Here is a 17,441-nt window from a genome sequence, read left to right as displayed (position 1 = left end):
AAGGCCCCAGTTTCAATCCCTGGTGAGGGAACTAAGATGCCACAAGTTGAGTGGTGTGGCCAAAAAAAGATAAAAGAAGAGTAAACCCTACCCCCACCCCACCCCCCCGCCCCCTGCATGGGGAGGAAAAAGAAACATGGAGTTGAGGAGAAATAATAAAATCTTTGTTCAGGCAAAGTAAGGTTCTGTGTCTTTCTGGAGGCTCAGCCGTTATGTTCAACTGTCCCTTCCTTACTTGGGATGCTACACTTTCTGGGTGATGAATAAAATACATCCATTTCATTATGGGTAAACTTACCTTCCCCACCTGAGTCCCTCAGCATTGTATCTGCTACGACGACGATGGGCCTCCTTAATATGTGGGCAAGGACGAAAACGTGGAACTCCTCTAGACTCTCGTACACTGGGTCTTCGGCATTGTCCATGCTGGGGACACAGTGAAGCAAGCCTGTCACTGGACCAAGTCAGGAGGGAGAGCGGCGGATAGAACACCCTTCCTTGCACAGACCCTGGCCATCTCGGCCATCTGAATTCATCTGTGGCCACCTCCCTCCACACCACTTGATGGCAGCAAGCACACTGGTCCCAGCTCTCCACCCCTACCCTGGTTGGGTGGTCTCAGGAGAGAAGCTGAGGCAGAGAACCTGGCAACGTGGGAGGTGAGCCCCCTTTAAGATGCAGTCTCCCTGGTGCAGAGGCATCCTGCTCAGAGTGGGTGGCCACATGGGGGCTGGTTCTCTGGGGGGTTGAGGAGGAATGGAGGCTCTCCCTTGGACTCATGCCCACATCCAGCAGCTTAGGCTGAAGCTTTACCCTCAGGGCAGCAGGTATGCTTGGGTACATTTGATGGGCTGCTGCGAGCACTGCTACCAAGATCTGTGGGCCTTTCTAGGGAACACCCTGACTGAAGAGGGCGGTGAGGCTTCCTTGAGTGAAGTGGAGGGAGTGACAGATTGCCCAACCAAGCCACTTGGACTCTCCCCAGCCCGTCCCCTCGCTCTTGTCTGAGGCGCAGGGAGAGAGCAGGCTCCAAATCTGCATCACTCAGGACTCTAGGACATGGGCAGAGGACTGTAGCCTTGATATCCTCAACAACCAGGCTGCTCCAAAGGGAAGAAGCATGGAGAGGGGAGAGCCAGTGGCCCCAGCTTGATGGGTCCTCTGGGGCACTTGAAGGTAGAGGGTGCTCTGAATTAACTGAGGGTGATCTGTGATGACTGGAGTAGGTGGGGGTCAGAGTTAGCAAGTGTGACCCACTTGAGGATTCCAGGGTGGGGCTGTCCGGGGGAGGGGCTCCTATGTGCACAGCCTGTGGTCAACTGCTTGAGTGCTTCTAGAACACAGGCTCTGCATCCCCGGGATGCTTCACAGTCACCTTGGAGTTTTGTTGTTATTGCACCTATGCTTTTTCTGTTCTTTTTTTTTGGTGATTCAATATACTTTAATACTTAAAAAAATGGCAATACCCTAAAGCTCACAAAAAAGTTGTATAATATAAATAATTTTTTTCCCTTCTGGACCATTTGAAAGTAAATTATCAGCCTGAAATCCCATCACCCTGGGAGAACTTTGTGTGCATTCCCTGTGAACAAGGTTACGTTTCTATGATACAGTCTCCTGTGTCACCACCAGACTCTGGAATTCATCTAATCACTAATGCACTGATGCACGTGGTCACGGTTAAAGACCCTAGTCACCATGTGCCAGCTGCCCCAGCGATGCCTTTGAAACAAAAGTTCCAGCTCTGGATGGTGTGCTGTATTCATCTGTAGTGTCTCTTTAGCTTGCCTCTGAAGCTCTGTCTTCAGTTTGGAACATTCCTCAGGGTACTTGTGCCGGGAGCCGGCGAGAGACATTCCACTCGTGACAAAGGTCATGAGGAAGGGGGCTCGGCATACGCAAAGGCGGGATCGAGCCTCGGGAGTGCCCCCGGATATTCTCGAGCATCTACCCCCCAAAAACCAGAGTCTGCCTACTTTATTGCTTTGTGCTCTCACCTCTGACTTTACTGGGGGCTGTCCCCCACCACCATCTCACTCTCTCTGTCAAAGAGTTAACTTACAGCTCCAATTAATAAAGTTCCTGGGCAATTAGGAGTGTTTAAATCCAAACCCCTCAGATGGCTCTCTAACTCGCCTGACAAGTTTACCCGGACACCTACAGCTATGCATACGATTGTTTACAGTCTCCCAGCCTCCAGAGGCACGGGAAGCTTAAGATATTCAAATAGCTTAGAGCCTCTCAGAGAATTAGAAACTGTCAGAATAAAGCTAGTAAAAGATTTCATTGATGAGCCAATGTTTGTTGCCAAGTTTTCACATCCCCTGAATTGTATCCTTGAATGTGCATTAATTAATATAGTTGGTATGTAGAAAAAATAAGTAGTGGCCTGGTGTTAGTAACTTTAGACCCTTAAGGTAGTAAATTCTTTCCTTTGTAAACCCATTACACATCCACCCTATAGGAACGTAATCTTATCTTCGGAAGATGGCGCCAAACCTTAGAATAATTACTCTTAGAGAAAATAAGTCTTTGTTGATAAGTCCTTGTCAAGAGTCATAAAATGTTAATAGGCCTCTGGCCAGAAGATGATGTAAATCACCTAAACCATTTGTATACGATAAATCTGCAGGAAAGAAACCCTGGTTTTTGATAAGCATCAAAGACTGCTGATTTTGCATCCCCTATTGTCCTCTATGTGTAACTTAGGGTATAAAAGCCCCTGTTGAAAATAAAGCTATGGGCCTTGCTCACCAACGCTTGGTCTCCCCATGTCATTCTTCCCTTTAACTTCTAGCTGAGTGTCCATCTGGAGCGTGGATGTCCTCTGCGACCATTTATTTGCCTGGGCTTCTAAGACCCACTCGAGAAGGTGTCTAAGGTGGGGCACCTTCCGCTATTCGAGAGGGCGCCTGCGGCCTCCGTGGTCAGAGCTAACCTGGTGTCACGGGTTATATTGATTTTCTGCGTAAACCAAGCCACTCAGCTTCTTTTCTCCACTGAATTTTCCTACTGAGCTATCCTCATTCTATTCCTCTTTATTATATCTAATTAACATTTGAATAGGTCGCCTAGCCGTCTCTCCTTCGAAGACCCTGGATCAGCCGGGGCTGGTCCCCGGCATACTTGACTTCTAGGACCTGGGCTGTTTTGAAGACCACAGGCCTGGTATTGTGTAGAATGTTCATTTATTGTTGTTTAGTCACTAAGCCGTGTCTGACTCTTTGTGACCCCATGGACTGCAGCATGTAAGGCTTCCCTGTCCTTTGCTATCTCCTGGAGTTTGCTCAAACTCATGTCCTTTGTGTCAGTGATGCCATTCAACCATCTCATCCTCTGTCACCCACTTCTGCTCCTGCCCTCAATCTTTCCCAGCATCAGAGTCTTTTCCAGTGAGTTGGCTCCTCGTATCAGGTGGCCAATGTATTGGAGCTTCAGCTTCAGCATCAGTCCTTCCAATGAATATTCAGAGTTGATTTCCTTTAGGATTGACTGCTTTCATCTCCCTGCTGTCCAAGGGACTCTCAAGAGTCTTCTCTGGCACCACAGTTCAAAAGCACCAATTCTTTTGTGCTCAGCCTTTTTTATGGTCCAACTCTCATATCTGTATATGACTACTGGAAAAACCACAGCTTTGACTAGATGGACCTTTGTTGGCAAAGTAATGTCTCTGCTTTTTAATATGCTGTCTAGGTTGGTCATAGCTTTTCTTCCAAGGAGCAAGTGTCTTTTATTCATAACTGTAGTCACCATCTGCAGTGATCTTGGAGCCCAAGAAAATAAAATCTGCCTCTGTCTCCACTTTTTTCTCCCTCTGTCTCCACTTTTTTCTCCCTCTATTTGTCATGAGGTGATGGGACCAGATGCCGTGATCTTAGTTTTCTGAATGTTGAGTTTTAAGCCAGTTTTCTCACTCTCTTTCACTTTCATCAAGAGGCTCTTTAGTTCTCCTTCACTTTCTGCCATAAGGGTGGTGTCATCTGCACATCCGAGGTTGTTGATATTTCTCCCAGCAATCTTGATGTCTGTGGTCTGGGTTTGTATTTTCTCACAATCAGAGCAGATTGGCTTATGATGCATCCTTTTAGTGGTGTCCAGTCGGGTGGCCTGATGTTGACCAGATCCCTCTCAGGGCCATCAGCCAGGGTCCCCCTGCAGAGCTGCTCACTTCCCATCCATAATTAATAAGCATTTTATGGGAAGGAACTTGGAACCTATAGACATATTTCACTCCTCACCAAGTCTTGATACCATTTATTGATATCAGTCTGGATTCTCGGCTTTTATTTGATTCAGTGAGTTATAACCCATCAGTGTGGTTATTCTGATGCTCAGATACCCACCTGGTCATTGGAGCTCTTTCAAGTGGGATCTATGGCCATGTGACAGCCCCGTCACTATTTAGAGCACATCCTTGCTTTTCAGCAGAAGGAGGCAGTCCAGGTTGCAAACTAAAAATGCTGCCTGCCGTATCAGTACACAAAGGGTGTTGCAGCCATCAGTCATTATAGCTGCCCCCACGGTGAGCCCTGAGGAAACTCAGGATGAGAGCAGGATGCCCCCCAACACCATCTAGCAGTCAGCTGCTGCAGCCACCCGCCTCTTCCTGATGGTACACCCCGAGTGGACTCAGGACGAGAAAACACAGGATGCTGGCCCTGGAGAGCTGAGGTGCACATCAGAGCAATCAGTGAGCCCAGACTCTTGCATCTCCCCCACCACACACAAAAGCACTAAATTCCTTAACGTGGGATGTTTGGTAATCTTTTGATGTTCTGACTACTTGGTCTTTGTTACAAAAAACGCCTATATCCTGGTTCACCTACTTCCCTCTTAGAGCAATCTCTTCGAGCTATCTGAGGGGCTGTGTCCCAGGTTTAAGTCCTCAGCTTTGTCCACCGAATAAAAACATCACTCTCAACTTTTAGGTTGTGCATATTTTTCAGTCAAGAAGATTCATCTTATATCTCTTCTGCCTCAGCCCTGGATTTAGCCATTTCTATTTTTTTTTCCCAAATGGTGGATAATGGTATTTAGAAGCCAAAATATGATTATTGCTAATGTCACTTCCCTTCGACTTGGTAAATAGAGCTGGGAGACGTGTGTGTGTTTGTACCCTCACATGAGTACACAAACATTTTCATCTGTCATCTATCTATCCATGTATTATATATCTATCTATCCATTATCTATCTATTTACCTACCTGTCATCTACCTATCCATCCATCCATTACCTATCTATCTGAAACTTTGAGTCCCCTGATACTGCCCATTCCAATCTAACACTCCAGAGTTCATTCTAACTCCTTTCTCCAAATCTCCACCAGTGATGTTGCCCTTCCCCTGAGTTGCCCTCTTCACTCCATCTGGCTCTGACACCCTGGCCTTGGTCCTCTGTGTCCTGCCACCCCGCACCCTGCCCACTGCAGATGCCCATCTTGCTTTGATGAACCTTATGGATTTAGGACTGAATTTTTCAGAGAAGGAAGGGATGCAAAAGAGGAGCATGTTACAACACACACATGCTGGGTCTAACACAATGCCACATGCATATCCATGCATGCACGCATGCATGCTTCGGTCCATCCATCCATGCAGGCATATACTCACCCATCCATGAACACATGCATTCATCCTTCTGTTCATTCACCTGTCCATCCACCCACCCACCTGTCTGCCCATCCATCCCAGCTCTGTGCTAGGGTGGGGGCATGTGGTTGCTCCACATACATCTGCAAGCCTTATAGCTGGACACAGGCAGCAGTGATGGGGGTGCAAGCCCAACTGGAGGACAGTTATGGAGATGAGCCTGAAGCAGAGCAAATCCTGTTTTGGTGTTGAACATGAGAGCCAAAGGTAAACTGTGACTCTGCTCAGTGGCCCAGAGGGTGGAAGAAAGGGTCCCAGCTCCACCCTGGGGGCAGCCGGAGAATCTCTAAGTCCTTCCCTACTTGCTCCGGCTCCTTGCTCCCAGGGCACAGGGAGCAGGTTTGAACTGGGGGTGGGTCCTCATTCTGTGCTCTCCCCTCAACACCCCTGCATGCCCTTGTGCTTTTGGAGCCTCAGCAAATATTCCTGCTCATTGGATGCAGGCTGGGAATTTGGCTTGATGACTCCTCAGGCTCCTCTGAGGTGCAAATGGGCAAACAGGAGAAGACTTTGGAACAGTGACCTGTGCATGTGAGTTACTGTGACTGAGCCTGCTGGTAGAAATCAGCTCCAGCAAAGCCAGTCCTGAATATTCACGCCCACTTCTCATCCCAAGACTTCACATCAACTTCCTGTGAGTTTACTGAGCAATGCTAGATGTGGGATTGTAAACAGAATCTTGCCTCTGGGAAAAGACACCTAACATCCCTAAAACACTTAGTTATTGGTTAAGAAGACTAACGTGCAATGTAACTGCTTCATCCTCACACCTGGGTGTGTTTGAGAGCTTCCTCACAGGCTCTAGGCCACAACAAATGTGTTCCCTTTACTTCAGTGTGTACCTGGGGAGGGGGGATCAGGAGCACAGGGACACCCACCCACCAGTGAAAACCCCCTGAGAAAGATGGGTTCCCTCAGCAGAGGCGGTGGGACCAAGACGCAAGGATGGTGGAGTGAGTCCAGATGGCACTGAAGCTGGTGGCAGGAATGAAAAGGTACAGTGCAGATTCGGGGGTGTCCTGGCTTAAATGGCAGGAACAGCCTTAGAGGACATCCCAGCACGAGCCCATGTCATGGACAAGGAATCCAGTCTGGGCAGCCAGTGGGGTCTTGCCCAAGGGCAGTCACCCGGCCACACAGAGGGGCAGCTTGGGTGCAGGCCCCCCCAGGACACGTTCCCTATCGCCCTCCCCAAGGTGGGGTGTCCACACCTCCTATTTTGCTCAGGGAAGTCCTGCTTTATGGGTCACCAATGGCCGGTGGCCATTCTCACTCTCCACAATGTACCAATTTAGATAAGTTGTATAGTCACCCCATCCATGGTGATTCTCTTTGTGACATAGTTATCAGTATCCTGTGTACCCTCTCATCCGAAAATAAAAGCATACATGGATGGACCTAGAGATGATAATACTAAGTAAAGTCAAGTCAGACAGAGAAAGACAAATACCATATGATATCACTTATCTGTGGAATCTAAAAAATTGATACAAATGAACTTGTTACAAAACAGAAACAGACCCACAGACATAGGAAACAAACTTATGGTTGCCAAAGGGGAAAGGTATTGGAAGGGATAAATTTGGAGTTTGGGACTAGCAGATACACACTACTATATATAAAAATATAAACAACAAAGTCCTACGATATAGCACAGGAAACTATACTTAGTATCTTATAATCCTGTAATAGAAAAGAATCTGAAAAAGAATATGTATATATGTGCAACCGAATCACTTTGCTGTACACCTGAAACCAATACAATATTGTAAATCAACTATATTTCAATAAAAACTTAAAAAATACAAGCACATATGTGTTTGTGTGTGCATACACACATATACAGGACTATGAATATATGTGCATATTTAGCTTCTACATAAAACCCTCCCCGCCACCTCTAGGTGAAAGGCAGGGTACTCCATGGACTTTGCCGACCCTTGCTTTTCCTAAGGGTCATCTCAGAGAGGCCTCTGCCGTAGTATGCGGTCTCCTCCCCTCCCATAGCTGCACAGCACTCGTTACGCATATGTCAGTGAAAACACTGTTGCCTGCCACGTCCGTAAGCAGAGGATGTCGCAGCCACCAAGCCATCACCTTACAGCTGCCTGGATGGCGAACTCGGAGGGAACTCAGGATGGACAGGATGCCCACCATCAAACCAACAGACACTGCAGCCACCCCCGATGGTGCACCCGGAGGACATGGAGGATGAGAAAGCCCAGGATACTGGCCCCGGGTAGCTGAGGTGCATATTAAAGGAATAATTTCAGGGAGCCCAGACTCTTGCACTTTCCCAATGCACGGAAAAGCACTGTACTTCTTAACTTCAGATGTCTGATTTTCCTTAATTAACTGTAATCTTTTGATGCTCTGACTACTTGGTCTGTGTTGTAAAAACTCCCACATGGCTCTTCCCTTACCTTTTTGGAGCAGTCCTTTGAGCTATCTGAGAGGCTACCTCCTGGGCTTAAGCCCTCAGTTTTGCTTGCTAAATAAAACATAATTCTCAACGTTTGTGCTGTGCATTTTTTTCAGTTGACACATATGTGTCACTGGCAGCATTTCTGCCAGTGGTGGGGTTTGACCCCTTCTCCTGGGCAGGTTTGGAGCCATGAGGACATTTTTGATGAGCTGACACATAGGTGGAGAGGAAGCTGGATGGGGAGTCAGCCTGAGGGTCTCACAGGGGCTGAGGCCAGCCAGTGCCCTGAGGTGGGCCTCTGTATCTGGTCAGGGACCGTGTCTGCCCAGATGGGCAGCTTTTCAAAAAGATTTCTTAAGGCACAACAGTGCAGGCAGCCAGGACCTTGCTAAGAGTTATGGGCTGGGGATCTAGGACAGAAGGATGGTGGCACTCTGAAGGGACCAAGAGGGTCTTGGGATCTGACAAAGAGCTTCTCAACAGTGGCCAAGGCCTAGGGGTGAGGACTCATCTCACTGCCTAAAATGAAGAAGCTGGGGTCACTTGTGTGACAAATACTTACTGAGTGCCTGCTATAGGTATAGATAGCGCCGTTGCCAGGTGTGTGTGTATGCGGGTGTTCATGTGTGCACGTGTATGCAGGTCTAAGTGGCAGAGACAGACAATTAACAGATGATGAAACAAGAAGAATTACCAGATGTTAATAAGCATCGTGGTAAATGGGGGCTTCTTTAAATAGGAAGGTCAGAGAAGGCTCCTGACAGATGAAGCGACAGCTTCAATCATATTTTCAATAAGCAATGTCTTTAAAAATTTTGAATGGATTCCGCATTTGCAAATGTGAGAACTCATTAGGTGAACAGTCTTCCTGCTTGGTTCACTGACAGAAGTCACAGAACCTTGAGGAATATTTGCAAGAATGCCTCCTTTCCCACAACAGGCCAAGCCCTGACCCCAGAGTGCCAGTCTGAGGGGTGAGTACCTCCCAGCAGCAGCATGCCACTCAGGTTTCCTTAAAAGACTGAATTAAGCGACTTTGCTGGTGGTCCAGTGGCTAGGACTCCATGCTCGCAATGCAGGGAGCCTGGGTTTGATCCCTGATCAGGGAACTAGATCCCATAAGCCACAACTAAAGATCCTGCATGCCACATCTAAGACTTGGTGCAGCCAAATAAAAATAAATGTAAAAAAGACTGACAAGTTCATATCTCTGAGACTGTACATTAGGAAACCATTTAAGAGTCTAGCTATTTCTGAAAAAGCCCAATAAAAAATGAAAGTAGCAAACCTACTATGAAATTATGTAGCACAGCAATGAAATTATGGGAAGTCAGTTGCACAATGAGCAGCACACTGGGGCAGTGCAGGCCTGGGACATCAGTCCCTCAGTGGGGGCTGCCCAAGAGGCAGGTTGAAAAGGTCCCCCTCTCTGTCTCATTTTCTCTTTGTTCTAACAGCCTCTCAGGCTCCATAACCTGTCTCATCCAATGGCGAAAAAGTAAGCTATTGCTTTATAAAAGGTTAAAGAACAAAATTGATTATTTTCATCACAAATTTCAGGATAAGTTGTTGATTCTTGCTCTTCATACCTGATTTGGATCATTTGCATGATTGTGCATCAGATGTTCTGATTTGATAAGAGGGTGGGTTTATGTTGGCAATCAGGTTCAAGTTCAAATCCTGGCTCTGTCCCTTCTGGGCTGAGGGATGCTGAGAACTAATTTCCTGAATCTGTTTTCTGCCATTGGTGATGATGATGATAGCTTCACAGCCCTGCTCGATACAGATCATATTGTAACACGTGTGTGCTCAGTAGATGACATGGCTCTAATTCCTGTCAGACGCTGCTGTCCTTCCCCATCTCCAGCGAATCTTGATCCCCTAAGAAAGCCAGCCTTCCCTGCTCCAGATCCCAGTCAAAGGCTGTGTGGGAGAACAGTGTGAGCTCTCATCCCAAGAGGGCTGGCCTTTGCTCCCTGGCTCCTAACAGGTCAAGTCTGGGCACTGGTGTAATGGGCCCCAGGCAGGAGTGTCTCCCCTGGGGTGTGTGTGGAAGCACAAGTGCTCAGCACCACACCTGCTGGTCCTGGATCTGGCTCTGTTGGTGCACGCAGCCCCATTTGGCCAGCACTGAGCTAGGGTTTGGAAGAGAATCAAAAAGAAGGATTGGGTTGGCTGTACCAATAGGATGTTGCACTGTGAAGGAGAGACAATATAAAACACACATGAGCCCTTCGTGAGCAGGGGCGCTGGACAGGGCTAGGTGTACAGCAGCACATTATGGCTGGAGGACAGAAAAGGGAGTCCAAGGGAACAAGAAAGTACCTGGAAGATTATAAAACAGGAAGGACTTCAGAAAACAATCTCATAAGGTTGTTTATGAACTCCTGGACTCCCCTTTCTTCAACTCTGGGCTGTGTGATTATCGATCTGATCTGCCCTAATCAGTACACCAAAGGCTCTGAGGACTTACTGAATGTCCCCTGCCCAGGTTCAGTTCAGTTGAGTTCAGTTCAGTCCAGTTCAGTCACTCAGTCGTGTCCGACTCTTTGCGACCCCATGAATCGCAGCACACCAGGCCTCCCTGTCCATCACCAACTCCAGGAGTTCACTCAGACCCACGTCCATCGAGTCAGTGATGCCATCCAGCCATCTCATCCTCTGCCGTCCCCTTCTCCTCCTGCCCCCAATCCCTCCCAGCATCAGAGTCTTTTCCAATGAGTCAACTCTTCGCATGAGGTGGCCAAAGTACTGGAGTTTCAGCTTTAGCATCATTCCTTCCAAAGAACTCCCAGGGCTGATCTCCTTCAGAATGGACTGGTTGGATCTCCTTGCAGTCCAAGGGACTCTCAGGAGTCTTCTCCAACACCACAGTTCAAAAGCCTGCCCAGGTTACAGACTGTGTAATGTGTGGCTTAGGCAAATAGGACAGCAAAGGCTTTGAAAACCACAGCCCAGAGAAGGCAGGTTGAAATTTACATTGTGAACCTACCTGCTTAACATGAAAAGTCAAGATTTTTCATAGATTATTAACAAGACTCAGAGTCTTGTAATATTCAAAATGTCCAGGATGCAATCCAAATGTACTTGACACATGAAGAACCACAAAAAATCTCAATTTTCCCAAGGAAGAGAACGGTCAAAAGACTACCAACGCTGAGTTGGTGGATGTCAGAATTATCTGACAAACATTTTAAAGAAGTTATTGTGAAAATGCTCCAATCAGTGATGGAAATGTTAGAAATTAAATATACAGTAACTGGAAGAAAAAATTCACTGAGTGGACTCAATAGCGGATTGGGGATGAGAGAGAATGAGTCAGTAAATTTGAAGACAGATCAACAGATGACCCAATCTGAAGAAGAGGGAGAAGAAAAGATTGACAAAAGGAGAATTTCAGTGACTTTAGACAGTACCAAAAGTGTAATACTCATGTCATCAGAGTTCCAGAAGGAGAAAGAGTACAGAGCCCCTAAAAAGGAAACAAAACAAAACAAAACTTAAAGAGATAATGACTGCAAGCTTCCTAAACTGGGCAACACTTCAGACCTATAGATTTAAGAAGCTCAGAGAACTAACGAGGATACACCTAAAGAAAGCCCTGCCAGACACAACAAAATCAAATTGTTGAAACCTAAGGATGGAGGAAAACTGCTGAAAGCAGCCAGATGAAAAGTGATACACTGAACAGGGGAATAGTAATTCAAGTGACTTGTAGATTTCTCATCAGGAACTACTGGAGAAGAAGGGGAAACGTGATTTTTAAAGTGCTGCAAGAAAAGGATGGTAAACTACTGATAGAATTCTATATCCATTAAAAATATCCTTTAGGTGTAAAAGGTGAAATAAACATATTCTCAGATGAAGAATAAGTAATGGAATTCACAACCAGAAAATCTCCCTCAAAATTAAAAGAAAATGTTTGGATTGAAAGAAAATGATACCAGAAAAATGTTGGAACATCAGAAATGAAGGAAGCACAACAGAAATAGTCATGATTTGCATACATATAATAGAGTATCCTTTTCCTCTTGAGTTCTTTAATATATATTTGAAGATCCACATTAAAAATATTATATTGGCTGATGGGGTATTTAAAGTATGTAGATGAAATACATAAGAAAACTATACCATAAAGGAGAGAATAAGGGAGCTATTTGGTAGCAAGGATTTTGAATTGCACTTGAATTCCAAAAGGAATTGCTTAAAATATGTATATTGTAATTACTTGAGCCACCACTTAAAAACTCTATGAAAAGATGTTAAAATCATAAAAATTAAATTAAAATAGAATCTTAAAAATTCAAATAACTGAAACAAGGAAAGGGGAACAGAGGAACAAAAAACACAATGGGAAAAAGCAAACAAATAATAAAACAGGAGACCAAAACTCAAACAGATCAATACTTACATTAAATACAGATTATATAAATGTAGCAGTTAATAGACAGAAATTGTTAGAATCAATAATACCTATTTGCTGTGTTAAAGAAACTCACTGCAAATATAATGATATAGGTAGGTTAAAGATAAAAGGATGGAAAATTACAGATCATAAAAATTTTAATCGAGATCAATTTCAAGAAGCTTTATCAATATCAGGCAAAGTAGACTTCAGACCAAAGAAAGCTGCCCCAGATTAAAAGAGATATTACACAATGATCAAAGGATAAATTCAGAAAGAAGGTGGAATAGTCCTAAATGAATGTGGATTTAACAATAAGACTTCAAAATACTTAGAAGAAAAAACTGACAAAACTGAAAAGAGAAATAGAAACAGCCATAAGTATAATTGCAGGGCTCTAAACTTCTCTCTCAGTAGCTGAAAGAACAAGTAGACAGAAAATCAGCAAGGGTATAGAAAATCTGAACAAAACCATCAATCAACTGGATCTAACTGACATCAACAGAACACTTTACAACAAGTACAGAATACACATCTTTTTAAAATGCACAGGGAATATTCACAAAGACAGACAATACGCTCACTCCTTCACAAAACTGAAGGCATTTTAAATGATTTAAATCATACCAATTATGTTCTTAGATCATAAGGCAATTAAACTAGAATTAGTAAAGAAAGACAACAAAACCATCTTACACAATAGACTTTTAAATAATTCAGTAGTCAAAGAGAAAATCTCAAGGGGAGTTAGAAAATATTTTAAACAATGAAAATAAAAATGCAACATATCACAATTTGTTATACGCAGCTAAGCAGCTCTTAAGAGGGAAATTTATAGTCCCCAAATACATATATTACAAAAAAAAATCTCAGATCAATAATCTAAGCTTTAACCTGAATAAAGTAGAAAAATCAGTGCAAAATACACCTAAAGCAAACAGAATGAGCAGAAAGTCTAAAAGTAAGAACAGAAATCAATGAAATTTAAATCTAAAAACCAACACGGACAACCAATTAAGCCAAAATTGGTTCTTTTAAATGATCAATAAAATTGACAGAACTTTAACAATGCAGATCAAAAAAAAAAAAAAAAAAAAGAGAGAGAGAGAAAGAAGAAAAGACGCTAACTGCTGAATCCGAAAAGAAAGGGCATATCACCAAAGTCCCCCTGAGGTATTAAGTTACAAGAGAAAATCATAAACAATACTATGCACATAAATTCAACAACTTTGATGAAATGGAACAATTTCTCAAAACAACAAGCTACCCAAAACTACTTATTTCTATTTTCTATAACTGTTAAAGAAGCTGAATTTATAGTTAATACACTTCTGAAAAGGCAATATCTGATTGCAGAGGAATTCACAGATTTTGTGAATCTACCAAACATTTAAAGAAAAAATATCACCAATTATATACAACTTACTGGAAAAAATAGAGGGGTGTGTGTGTGTGTGTGTGTGTGCACACATGCATGCTCAGTCATGTCCGACTCCTTGCAATCCCATGGACTGTAGCCCACCAGGCTCCTCTGCCCATAGAACTTTCCAGACAAGAATACTGGAATGGGGTGCCATTCCTTTCTCCTGGGGATCTTTCCAACCCAGGGACTGAACCTGCATCTCTTAGGTCTCCTCCATTGGCAGGTGGACTCTTTTACCACTAGAGCCACTGGGAAGCCCTGAAGGAGAGATAATTGTCTCCAACTTGTTTATGAGACTAGCATTACACTGGGACCAAAAGTAGACAAAGACAGTAGCGCATAAACAGAAAGCTATGTTCAATAACCTCCATGGCATAGACACGAAAATTCTCAACATAATATGCCAAATTGAAATAACAAAAGAAAAACTCTTAATATACCAAGAGAAAGTGGAATTAAACTCTGGAATGCAATGATTCCCTGCAATGAAATCCCTGGTTCAATATTCAAATATCATCCAATGTAATCTACCATATTAATGTCTAAAGAAGAAAAAAATCCACATGATCATATTAACTGATGTAGAAATGTATATGATAAAATTCAACATTCATTAATGATAGAAATTCTCAACAACAAAAAATACAAGGAAACTTCCTCAATCTGATAAAAAAATACCTACTAAAAATCTATAACAAATATCTTATTGATGAAAGATTTCTGACTAAGAGTGATAACCAGGGAAGAGTTTCCTCTCTCATCATGTCTGCTCAACATCATACTAGAAATTCTAGTTAGTGCAATAAGAAAAAGAAATAAAAGGCATAGAGATTAGAAAGAAAGAAATAAACCTACCCCTACTCACTGATTATATGAATATCTGTGTAGAAAATCCCAAGGAATCTAAACCTCTTAGCACTGATATATGAGTTTAGTAACATCACAGAATACAAAGTCACAAACATCAGTAACTAGCAATAACTAGCAATGAATAATTGCAGATCCAAACGAAAACACATATACCTGTGCATGTGTGTGAGCACACACACACACGCACACACACACACAATCATTTACAATAGCTTCAAATGAAATATTCAGGTATATATCAGATGGTGATTGCAGCCATGAAATTAAAAGATGCTTACTCCTTGGAAGGAAAGTTATGACCAACCTAGATAGCATATTCAAAAGCAGAGACATGACTTTGCCAACAAAGGTCCATCTAGTCAAGGCTATGGTTTTTCCAGTGGTTATGTATGGATGTGAGAGTTGGACTGTGAAGAAGACTGAGCGCTGAAGAATTGATGCTTTTGAACTGTGGTGTTGGAGAAGACTCTTGAGAGTCCCTTGGACTGCAAGGAGATCCAACCAGTCCATTCTAAAGGAGATCAGTGCTGGATGTTCACTGGAAGGACTGATGCTAAAGCTGAAACTCCAGTACTTTGGCCACCTGGTGTGAAGAGCTGACTCATTGGAAAAGACCCTGATGCTGGGAGGGACTGGGGGCAGGAAGAGAAGGGGACGACAGAGGATGAGATGGCTGGATGGCATCACCGACTTGATGGACATGAGTTTGAGTGAACTCCGGGAGTTGGTGATGGACAGGGAGGCCTGGTGTGCTGCGATTCATGGGGCCGCAAAGAGTCGGACACGACTGAGCGACTGAACTGAACTGAAACATGTATAGAACTTTTATGCAGAAAATTATAAAATGCTAATAAAGCAAATCAAAGAAGATTTAAATATATGAAGAAGCATACTGTGTCTACCTAATACATGGAAAAAGATGTGTAAGTACACTCAACATTTTAAAGACTTCAATCCTCCAATTCATGTATAGACTTCATGTAATCCCAATAAAAATCCTGGCAGAATATTTTTCAGATATAGATAAACTGATTCTATAAATATGTATGGGCAAGCAAAAAAAAAAAAAAAAAGACCAGAAATATTGAAAAAGGAGAATAAAGTTGGAGGAGTGATGCTACCTAATTTTAAGACTTCTTATAAAGTGACACTGTCAAAAGGACAGGCGCATATTTCAATGGAACATAGTACGGAGTCTCCCACCCAGCATAAACCTCCCAAACCCACATAAACACTGCCTACAGGTATTTGAAAACGTAAAAGCAATTCAATGATGAAAGAATAGTCTTTTCAAGACATGATATTGGAAAGTCAGACATTCATTCTAAATAAATGCAACCCTGATCTGTTCTCCATCATTATAGTTTTGCCTTTTGGATAATGTCATACAAATGAAACCATACATACAATACATAACTTTTTGAGACCTGATCCTTTCATGCAAGTCGTTGCATATATCAGTAGTTTGTTTTTAATTCCTGAATAGTATTTCATAATATTGATGTACTCCAGTTTTTTTAATCAAAGGACATTCGAGTTGTTTCCAGTTTTGGGCAACCATGAATGGAACTTCTATAAACATTTTACATAGAACTTTGTGTGAACACACATTTTCATTTCTTTGGGGCAGATTTTCTCAATCTGGACACTACTGAAATTTCGGACTAGCTATTTCTTTGTTTGGGGGGCTGTCCTGTGCACTTTAGAAGGCTTAGCAGCATCCCTGCTTCTACCCATTAGATTCTAGCAGTATTCAGACTACATTCCAGTTGTGACAATCAAAATATCCCTAAATCTAGCCCAATGTCCCCTGGGGGAAAATCATTCCTGGTTGAGAACCAGCGCTCCAGGGTAAATACTTAGGAGCAGGACTGCTGGGTCATATGGCAAATGTGTTTCTAAATTTACAAGAATCTGTCAAACTGTATTCCTGAGTGGTTGTGTCATTTTTATATCACCAACAATGTGATGTAAAATTTGCTTTGCACTCTCACCAGCACCTGGTACTGCCAGTATATTTTTTTTCTGACTTTCTTATAGGTATGTAGTGGTTTTAATTTTCATTTCCCTAATGGGGTTTACATGGTATTCTTCAAACTGAGAGGGTCCTGGTTTATTCCCTGCCTCCAAAGAGTATAGTGGTTGTTGAAAATCGATTGAAAATTTAAAGTAATTCCTCTCATTAATTTATCATAGAACTAATGCTATCAAAGGTTTTCAGTATTTGGCGGAGGAGGAAAAGGGAGACCCAGGAAGACTGAGTTGGAAAATACCTTTCTGTACATTCACACAGAAAGACACCTGATGGCAAAGGTTTATTAGCCTGTTGTTAACGAAGGCTCAGATCTTGAAACACATCCTGGCATTAGACTAGAAAACAAAGAGGCCTCATTCTATCACCCACAGAAAAGAGCAAGAACCCAATTCTCTATAAGAACAGAAAGAGGCTTCTGAGCTAAGGGGTAGAAGGAAAATCAGGGGCCAGGAGACCTGGGAGGCAGGACACCTGAATTTTAACTACAGCTCTTCCACTCAGCAGATTACCCTGGGCAAATAATTTTTATCCTGAATCCAAATTTCCTCATACTTTAAATAAGAATTATGACCTTTATCTCACAGGGTTACAGTGATGACAGAATGAGATAGTGTGTCTGGAAATGCACAGCAT

At 43.2% G+C, this 17,441-nt stretch overlaps 1 protein-coding gene across 1 annotated transcript in view; it reads right to left on the bottom strand.

The window, feature by feature from the left end:
* Window positions 1–17,441, bottom strand: part of OTUD7A (OTU deubiquitinase 7A) — a 388,339-nt gene that overhangs the window by 23,162 nt on the left and 347,736 nt on the right. Inside the window, exon 14 of the mRNA XM_055555716.1 lies at window positions 299–426. Within this exon, the coding sequence (XP_055411691.1) occupies window positions 299–426 (128 nt within the window). The remainder of the gene's footprint in view (window positions 1–298; window positions 427–17,441) is intronic.

The sequence above is a fragment of the Bubalus kerabau genome, chromosome 19 (assembly GCF_029407905.1).
Source record: "Bubalus kerabau isolate K-KA32 ecotype Philippines breed swamp buffalo chromosome 19, PCC_UOA_SB_1v2, whole genome shotgun sequence".
In the NCBI taxonomy this organism is placed as follows: domain Eukaryota; kingdom Metazoa; phylum Chordata; class Mammalia; order Artiodactyla; family Bovidae; genus Bubalus; species Bubalus kerabau.
This window is presented reverse-complemented; position numbering and strand designations above follow the sequence as displayed.